The sequence below is a fragment of the Leopardus geoffroyi genome, chromosome C3 (assembly GCF_018350155.1).
Source record: "Leopardus geoffroyi isolate Oge1 chromosome C3, O.geoffroyi_Oge1_pat1.0, whole genome shotgun sequence".
In the NCBI taxonomy this organism is placed as follows: Eukaryota; Metazoa; Chordata; class Mammalia; order Carnivora; family Felidae; genus Leopardus; species Leopardus geoffroyi.
In genome coordinates, this window is record NC_059338.1 from 11,662,952 (window position 1) to 11,672,828 (window position 9,877).

General features: G+C 47.4%; 1 protein-coding gene across 4 annotated transcripts in view; it reads right to left on the reverse strand.

The window, feature by feature from the left end:
* MTARC1 (mitochondrial amidoxime reducing component 1) overlaps positions 1-9,590 on the reverse strand; it is a 41,233-nt gene extending 31,643 nt beyond the window's left edge. For 2 of the 4 annotated variants that reach the window (XR_006706822.1, XM_045455712.1), the window contains exons 1-2: positions 9,009-9,588; positions 5,606-5,779 (exon numbers count right to left, since the gene is read on the reverse strand). Coding sequence is in view for 3 of the 4 variants with exons in the window: in XM_045455712.1 (XP_045311668.1) it covers positions 5,606-5,779; positions 9,009-9,295 (461 nt within the window). In the remaining variant the exon portion in view is untranslated. Of the gene's footprint in view, positions 1-5,605; positions 5,780-9,008 lie in introns of all 4 variants that reach the window. The other 2 variants (XM_045455710.1, XM_045455711.1) reach the window with 2 other exon arrangements.
* Positions 9,591-9,877: the final 287 nt, after the last annotated feature.

The following is a 9,877-nucleotide window of genomic DNA, read 5'->3' on the forward strand; positions in this document are numbered from 1 at the left end:
AGAAAGAAAGAAAGAAAGAAAGAAAGAAAGAGAAGGAGGAGAAGAAGGAGAAGGAGAAGGAGAAGAAGAAGAAAGAAAAGCTGTGATGTCACCGTGATTCTTTAATTATCAGGAAACATGATTTTAGCCTGGTCCTGCCTCTGAACCACTGTGTAAACACAAATGAAGTCACAGTTTCCAGCCTTGCTTTATCCAGGTTTGCAATAGAATGATACATGCCTGTGCCTCCCTATCTGGAAGGAATGCACGGGAGAATAAAATCAGATTGGATGTTTGAAAAGATACTGAGTTCTCCAGAGGAAAACAAATGCATCAGCATCAAGTAAACTCAAGATTACTACAAAATCTGGTTCACGCAGCTGGATAGCAGCCAGAAGTCTTTATTAATAGGGTCCGGCTATATTTTACCAGTATGATGATAATACAACTAGACTCAGCAATGTATGTGAAAATGTTCTATAAAATCTAAAACAGTATAGATAATACTCATAATCTAATTTGGGAGCACCTTGGGTGACTCAGTCAGTTAAGCATCTTGGTTTCAGCTTGAGTCATGCTCTCACAGTTCAGGGGATCAGGCCCTGCGTGGGGCTCTGTGATGATAGCGTGGAGTCTGCTTGGGATTCTCCCTCTCCCTCTGTCTCTGCCCCGTCCCTACCTGCAGGCTCTCTCTCTCTCTCTGTCTCTCTCAAAATAAATAAGCTTAAAAATAATAAAATCAAATTAATTAATTTAATTAATTTAATTAAACTAAAAAAATTAAATTTGCATCAAAACACGTCCCATTATAAAACAATAACAGGGGGCACCTGGGTGGCTCAGCCAGTTGGGCGTCCGACTTCAGCTCAGGTCGTGATCTCACAGTTTGTGGGTTTGAGCCCATGTCGGACTCTGCGCTGACAGCCCAGAGCCTGGAGCCTGCTTTGGATTCCACGTCTCCCTCTCTCTCTGTCCCTCCCCTGCTCTCACTCTGTCTCTCAAAAATAAATAAACATTAAAAAAAATTTTTTTAAATAATAACAATAATAGGGACCCCTGGGGTGGCTCAGTCGGTTAAGCGTCCAACTTTAGCTCAGGTCGTGATCTCACAGTTCGTGGGTTCGAGCCCCGAGTCGGGCTCTCTCTATGCTGACAGCTCAGAGCCTGGGGCCCACTTCAGATTTTGTGTCTCTCTCTCTGTCTGCCCCTCCCCTACTTGCATTCTGTCTCTCTCTGTCTCTCAAAAATAAATTAACTTAAATAAATAAATAAATAAATAAATACAATAATAATCTAATTTGATTTGACTGCTACTCATAAGCATAGGATTTGAAGTCTCTCCCGCTCTCCCTGATATACAGCATGCAGGACAGTATGGGAGTTATACGTATCTCACAGCTGCAGAGAGGAAAGAAACACTTCGGACAGGCCAGTGTTTCTAAAGTGTAGGACCACTGCTACTGCGGGTATTCAAGACAATGGTAGTACTTGGGTACAACAGGAAAGAATGGTGAACTGCATAGAGAGAAAGTAATTCTATTCAGTTTCATGATAGGAAGTCCCGAATGTCCAGCAACACGGGATAATAATCTCTTTCTAAAAAGGAAAAACAGGGGCGCCTGGGTGGCGCAGTCGCTTAAGCGTCGGACTTCAGCCAGGTCACGATCTCGCGGTCCGTGAGTTCGAGCCCCGCGTCGGGCTCTGGGCTGATGGCTCAGAGCCTGGAGCCTGTTTCCGATTCTGTGTCTCCCTCTCTCTCTGCCCCTCCCCTGTTCATGCTCTGTCTCTCTCTGTCCCAAAAATAAATAAACGTTGAAAAAAAAATTTAAAAAAATAAAAAAAGGAAAAACAGACCTCAAGTCCAGAAACCTCTACAGGCAATAATTTCTAGCTAGAATTAGGTAACATTCCATTTGTAGCATATTTATTATTTCAGTTAACTCCTCCACCTGGAAAGTTGTCTAGGTATCCCTATACGGTTCCCTTTTTAAATAAATGCATTTAATGTTTGTTTGTTTTTAAGCTGAATCAATTGGAAGAAAAACATTACGTAAATACAGTTGACCCTTGAACAACATGGAGGTTAGAGGTGCCAACCCCCCATGCAGTCAAAAACCCACCTAGAACTGATGACTCCTCCAAAATGTAACTACGCAGAGCCAACTGTTCACTAGAAGTTCTACAGTAACGTAAACAGTTGATGGACACATATTTTGTGTGCTCTATGTATTACATACCATATTCCTTCAATACAGTAAACTAGAGAAAAGAAAATGTTACTACGAAAATCTTAAAGAGGAAATGCATTTATAGTGCTGTACTGTATGTATTGAAAACAATCTGCATGTAAGTGGACGTGCAGAGTTCAAACCTGTATTGTTCAAGGTTCAACCGTGAGAGAGGTGGTCTGTGAACAGCATGAATCACGGTTGTGTTGCGCAAATGCCCGACGTTTGAGAAAGGGAGTCAGGTAGACCTACTTGGGTGTGAATTCTGTTCCCACAAATGACAAGCCCAGTGACCTTGGAGGATACTTCTTACTCTGTGCCTTAGTTTCTTCATCTATAAAATGGGGATATGGGAATGCAAGCTGGTGCAGCCACTCTGGAAAATAGTATGGAGGTTCCTCAAAAAATATGGAGGTTCCTAAATATAGAACTACCCTACGACCCAGCAATTGCACTACTAGGCATTTATCCAAGGGATACAGGTGTGCTGTTTTGAAGGGACGCATGCACCCCCATGTTTACAGCAGCACTATCAACAACAGCCAAAGTATGGAAAGAGCCCAAATGTCCATCGATGGATGAATGGATAAAGATGTGGTATATATATATACAATGGAGTATTGCTCGGCAATCAAAAAGAATGAAATCTTGCCATTTGCAACTACATGGATGGAACTGGAGGGTGAAATTATGCTAAGTGAAATTAGTCAGAGAAAGACAAAAATCATATGACTTCACTCATACGAGGACTTTAAGAGACAAAACAGAGGAACATAAGGGAAGGGAAACAAAAATAATATAGAAACAGGGAGGGGGAAAACATCAGAGACTCATAAATATAGAGAACAAACAGAGGGTTACTGGAGGGGTGGTGGGAGGGGGATGGGCTACATGGGGAAGGGGCACTAAGGCAGCTACTCCTGAAATCATTGTTGCACTAGATGCTAACTCATTTGGATGTAAATTTTAAAAAATAAAAAATAAAATTAAAAAATAATAAAAATAAAACAAAAACAAAAACAAAAAAAATAGTAAAATGGAGATAAAATCACAACCTTCTTCTGAGGGTCAGGGATAATCTATACAAATAGATACAAATCCCCCAAAACAATTCTCAGGTTTCGGGTGTGCTCATAGATGGTAGTAATCACTCTGGTTTTGTTTTATTGTTTTGTTTTGTCCAGTTATTTCAGGTTAGCTTTCTTCATTGCAGTCTCTTACGATCCTTCGTATTTCTGTGGTATCAGTTGTAATGTCTCCTCTTTCATTTCTGATATCATCTGAGTCTGCTCTCATTTTAAAATGCTAAAATGCATATTAGGGGCGCCTGGGTGGCTCAGTCGGTTAAGCGGCCGACTTCAGCTCAGGTCATGATCTTACGGTCCGTGAGTTCGAGCCCCGCGTCAGGCTCTGTGCTGACAGCTCAGAGCCTGGAGCCTGTTTCCGATTCTGTGTCTCCCTCTCTCTCTGACCCTCCCCCATTCATGCTCTGTCTCCCTCTGTCTCAAAAATAAATAAACGTTAAAAAAAAATTTTTTTTTAAATAAAAAATTTAAAAAATGCATATTAGGACACCCTCAGGATGAAACAGTATGCTAACATGAAAACTGTTATTTTGAAGATTTTTAATAATATGAAAAGGTACTCAACATATCAACTTAAGAATATGACATTAATCGTGTATTTTTATATTTTTATATTATTTTTACATTGTTTCTTTCCAAGTATGAGCTAAGAAGACAGAAAGAAAACATCGGAATATTATTTATAGTTACCTCACAGGTTTTTGTTGACTCCCATTTTTTTAGTTTAGCATTTTGCAATTTTTCAACTATGAATATGTATTATGTTTATAATTAAAAAAATCATCAAAATTAAAATAAGAACATATCAGGTCTAAAACTCTAAGACAGTGTCGAAACTATACTGGTATTGCATCTTATAAACTGCTTGGGGTCTTCAGATACTTTTCAGCTAACTCGGATCTATATTTTTTTGCTGTGATGTTACTTTCTATGATAGGCTTGGACTACATAAAAACAAAATGCATTCACAATGCATTTTATTTTATTTTATTTTATTTTGTTTTGTTTTGTTTTAACGTTTATTTATTTTTGAGACAGAGAGAGACAGAGCATGAACGGGGGAGGGACAGAGAAAGAGGGAGACACAGAATCGGAAGCAGGCTCCAGGCTCTGAACCATAAGCCCAGAGCCCGATGAGGGGATCGAACTCACGGACCACGAGATCGTGACCTGAGCTGAAGTCAGACGCTTAACCGACTGAGCCACCCAGGCGCCCCACAATGCATTTTAATTCAACATGCAGAAACTGTGACAAGAGTAGAATGAGACCAAATTCTAATTTTCCCATAATGGGACAAAAAGTCAACTCTAGACATGAGCTCTCAGAAGCGAAGCTAGTTTTCCTACACTAATCGCTTCCTGGCAGTCCTTCTAATGTTGGGGAACGAGCCTCTGTACAGAGCGACCTCCTGGCTGAGTCTGTGCCCTCACTACATGCAGACCCCTGGGCATGTGTGGCTCAGATCACTCTTCTGGACGTAGGTGTCTTTTCTGTCTAGAACTTCCTTTCATTAGTACCAAATGTCATAGTTCACAAAAACATTTGCGACTTCTTTCGTAGGTGTGGAAGGTTCCCAGTCTTTCCAGGCAAAATAGGGCAAGTCCTACGGTAATGGTAGATCTAATCTCACCTCTTCCTGGACATTTTCCACTGTCACTCCCACCCCATTTTTGTCCTTTATCCTTATTTCTCTCTCGCCGACATGTGAATACGCTTTTTTCCCATGGTTTTCTACATAGGACTTCTACATAGGACTTCTCTGTCTCTCAGCCCCACACTAACACACATTTCTGAAGCTGCTTCCTTTTATTTTTAAGTTTATTTACTTATTTTGAGAGAGAGAGAGAGTGGGAGAGAGTGCGTGTGCACACACAAGCAGGGGAGAGGCAGAGAGAGAGAGAGAGAGAGGGAGAGAGAGAGAGAATCCCAAGCACGCTCTGTGCTAAGCAGCACAGAGCCTGATGTGGGGCTCGATCCCAAGAACCGTGAGATCACAACCTGAGCCAAAATCAAGAGTCAGATGCTTAACAGACTGAGCTACCCAGCTGCCCCTTTTCCTTCTTTCCTTCTTTCTTTTTCTTTCTTCCTTCCTTCCTTCCTTCCTTCCTTTTATTTTTTTTTGAAGCTGCTTCCTTGTTCCTCTTTGTTTTACATCATCATGATGTTGAGGACTTGGCCCTACATACAGTATGTTCTCAATCAATGGTTAATTATCACCAGTGTCTTTTTTTCAGGACTCCTCCTAGGTCACGCCCCCTCAAAACTGCGTGAATAAATACTCACGCAAGGAGTACGACATACCTTTCCCTTACCTGCACTTGTACACGGCATTTGTGGCAGGTGTCTTGATGGGCAACAGCAGGTCCTTCGTGTAGGCTGCACTGAGGGTCAGGGCATCGCCCTCACAAGTCAGGGAAATCAGGACCAGACGGGGTTCCTGCCGAGCAGTGACCATGTTCCCCTTCTCGTTGACCACAAGCCAAAACCTGCCATGTTCAAAACCCAAGAGATGCGTGGCCCACTGTGAAAGGCATCCAGTCACTGCGGGAGCTCCGGTCATGCACAGTCCTCCTTCATTTCCTCCCCGTAAGCCTGGTGTGTGTGAGTGTGTGTGTGTGTGTGTGTGCGTGCGTGTCTGTCTGTCTGTCCTAAACATCAACTCAACAGCACAGCAAGGCTGAGTCTGTCCCTTTATTTCAAAGGGTTTGGTAACCACTCAAGCATCCAATGTATATAATCTCTTCAGAACCTGCGGAGCTCCTTGATGGCACAGAAATCAAAGACGTTATTATACTTTCATCTCAACTGCGAGAAGGTCTGACCACTTTCGTTAAACGTGCCCCGAGAGACGACAGGAAACGATTTCCCAGAAAGACCTGAAGGGCACACGGAAGGAAGCACAATAACGAGATTGTGGCTCTATTGTTCTCAGAGCGTGGACTTCCGCAGAGAAGCATACGAGGCCACTTCTACCTTGCCAAATCCACCCCCGCCTTTTAAAACATTAATGTTTCAATATTCAGGGCTGTGGATGCTGCAATTTGCTCAAAGGTCTATTGTCACCATGGACGATATTTCTTCTAACCCAATACTCCTGACCTAGAGGTACTTCCAAGAAAAAAAAGATACGTGGAGAAATCAGAGCAACAGGAAACTGTCTGGGGGTGCGGGGCGGGGTGGGGGGGGGAGCCATTCATACGGGTTATTTCTCAGCTGCCTAGGAAGCTGAATATATTGACATTTTGATCATTTCTCACTGGGTTGGGTGACTACAGTTATAGAAGTGAGCTCGAGCTCTTGGAATCCACAGACATAAGATTAAAAGACGGCAAATACGTTCCTGTGCGCCACCCCCAGTGGGTCATCATGGTTGAGATGTTTCAGCTACACGAGAAAAATAAGGTTAATGGAAGCCCTTCCCTGAACCGCCTGCCTATCGGCCCTCATCCTGGACCCAGTCAGAGCTCTCTGCCCTGCCCCAGATCCTTGCTCCCAGCACATGAATAGTCTTCTTCGTGTAATAATTCTTCCAGGTGATGATGGTGGTCTGATCTTTCTAAACTACAAATCTAGAAAATTCCACCACCACCACCCCCCCCATGAAAAATCCCTCCATGGTTCCTGCTTTCAGGATAAAACCCTGAATCTTCAGCAAGGCAGGCAAGGCCCTTCATAACCAGCTGCTCACCAGCCATTCACAACCCCCTGCGCCCTCACGCAGGCCAGCTTTTTAAATGTTTTTAATTGTGGTAAAATATACGCAACATTAAATGTCTGGCATGCTCCTCCGTATATCCAAAAGGATTGAAAACAGGGCAGATACGCACACCGTGATGTTCACAGAAGCAATGCTCACAACGCCGAAAGATGGAGGAAACAACCCAAGTGTCCATCAACAGAAAACAGATTTGTTTTTTTAAATGTGTTCTTAACTATCTTAGGTGCACAATTCTATGACCCTGGGCACCTTCACAATGTTATGCAACCATCACCACTATCTATTTCCAAAACTTTGTCGTCACCCCAAATAGAAACTTTGAACCCATTAAGCAATAACTCCCCCTTCTCTCTCCTCTCCCCTGCCCCCCTGGGAAACTTCAATCCACATCCTGTCTCTATGAATTTGCCTACTGTAGATAGTTCATATCATTAGAATCATATAATATTTGCCCTTTTGTGTCTGGCTTATTTCACCTAACATAATGCTTGTAAGATCTATGCTGCAGTGTGGATCAGAACTTCGTTCCTTTTTGTGGCTAAACACTATTCCCGGGTGCGTCTATACCACATGTTGTTTATCCAGTCATCTGTTGATGGATATGTGGGTTGATTTCACCCTTGGGCTACTGTGGGTGATGCTGCAGTGAAGGCTGGTGTACTTGTATCTCCGTTTTCAGTCCCTTTCGGTCATTCCCTCAGAGGGCACTAGCCTTTCCCCCAGCATACCTTCCCCCCAAGTCTGGGGTTTTTACCCTCCTGGCCACCCCAGAGAGTTTCTGGGGCTCCTTCTCTGTGCTCCCTGGCACTGGTCACACGGAGTCCGCTATGCCCCTCACTTCTCCTTCAGGCTTGCTGGTACCATGATGACAAAAATAGCGCCTGCCACAAATGCCAGCTCTTGGAATTATTTATTATCGTATGAGCTCAGTAAATTCTCTCAATAGGTACAGTACAACACCCTTTGCCTCTGGGGCCTACAAAACAAATTCAATACATTGGACCGTCTTTCGGAGTTGGTGACCTCTGTACAAACCATGAAATATCTAGGATTCTCGCCTTGCTTCCAGAAGCAAAGATGCAGAGCTCACCACTCACATATGTCGTGAATGGCCCTCCGCCTCTCTGCTGCAAGGCGGGGGGAGGGGCGGGGGCGGGCCACAGCCGTCCCCCCTGCCCAGTTCTGGGTTACTTGCAGGAGCTGAGGGCTCATCTGGAAGGAAAGAGCTTGATGCGCAGCCTTAGTGAGGCCCCGGGCTGGCCTGACGCCAGACCCGGAAGAGAACAAAGCCGCTCACTCCGGGCCGTTGCAACCTTCGCTGAACCCCAGGAATGCACGCAGATCGTGACTACCCTGATAGGCCATTAATAAAACGACTCTTCACAAAGCACCCACGTGCTAAACAAAACAAGAGTCCTGGCTCCCCCGCTGGGTGGCGCGGAACCCCAGTTCCTTTGTTCATAAAAAGAGTGCTTGCGCGCATTAGGGAAACAGAGGCAATAGCACTTCTCCGGCCGCAAGAAGCTTAAGCTTCAACAGCTGTCCTTAGGGGCGCTCCACCTGGGTGCGCCCTTTGAGGGCCGCGCTCCGCCGCCCCAAGTTTCCCCCAAGTTCTCCAGAGACAGTTTAATGAAACTGATGTGGCGGGGACCAACCCCTGGAAGCTCGCCGCCTCTGCTAGATGGGGTTGAAGAAGTTGGCGGGCACGCGACAGACACCTGGGCCCCCCGACCACAGCTCGGCAGGAGCGCAGACGTGAAAGCGCCCGTGGGAGGTGGAAATGCAGCCGTCTCGGGGAAACGGGTCGGGACACTTAGGCCCTGGGTCTCGGGCCCCTGGGGTCGGCTGTTGGGACGTGGTTGCCCCTCGTTCTCTTTGTCCTTGCCCCATCCCCATCGAAAGGGAAGGAAGGACCTGCTGGCGGACTCTGCAGACCGCCCCCGCCCCCGCCCCCGCCCGAAGCCCTCCCCGCGGAGCCCCGCCCGGCTCGGCCCTACCTGTCCCGCAGGTGGCCGCAGCGCAGCCCCAGGGCCGTGCACTCCGCCGCGCTCACCGCCACCCCCTTGCAGGACTTGACCGGGTAGATCCAGAGCTGCGCCACGGTGCCCACCTGCTGCAGCCGCCGGCGCCGCCTGGACCGCGCGCGGCGCCAGGCGACGGTCCCCAGCGCCACGGCGGCCAGTCCCAGCGCGGTCACCGCGAGCCAGCCGGGCCGGGGCTGCGCGGGGAGGCGCGACGCGGGGAGGCCGAGACGGCCCAGGGCCGACGAGCCGGCGGCGCCCATGGCGGAGCGGGAGCGGGCGGCGACAGCTCCTGCGGGCCCTCCGCGGACGCCCAGCCGCCACCGGTCCAGAGAGCGGTCGCCGCCTGGTGCGGCCCTTGGCCCGGAGCCCAAAGGAAGGGCCGCTCCCGAACCCCTTCCGGGCCGCTCGCAGTATCGCACGACCTTCTACCGAGGGGTGGCCCCTGGGGCGCTGCGGTGGGAGGGGGTGGCCCAGCTGCTGCAGGGTCCTCGCCCCACCGCCTCCTCCGCCTTCCGCCGCCTGCGGCTGCAAGGCGGTGCGCCTTCCCCCACGACCGCTACCGCTACAAGTGACCTCTTTATTTACGTATTTATGGGTTTTTATTAAACGTAAAATGGTCAGATACCAAGTTTTCAGGACAAAGCGTGATTTCTAAATTAGAAAGCAGGCAGCGGGGAGATCCCTGTCTTGCGGATAATGGAGGGCTGGCACGGAGTATCCGCTGACCTCCACCACCCTCCCCGCCTGCCAAGCAGGACCAGGGAGCTTGCGGGAGCCGGAATCAGGGCGGCCGGATGCTACCAGGCGCGCAGGGCCTGAGAACAGGGGCTGGCGGGGAGCTG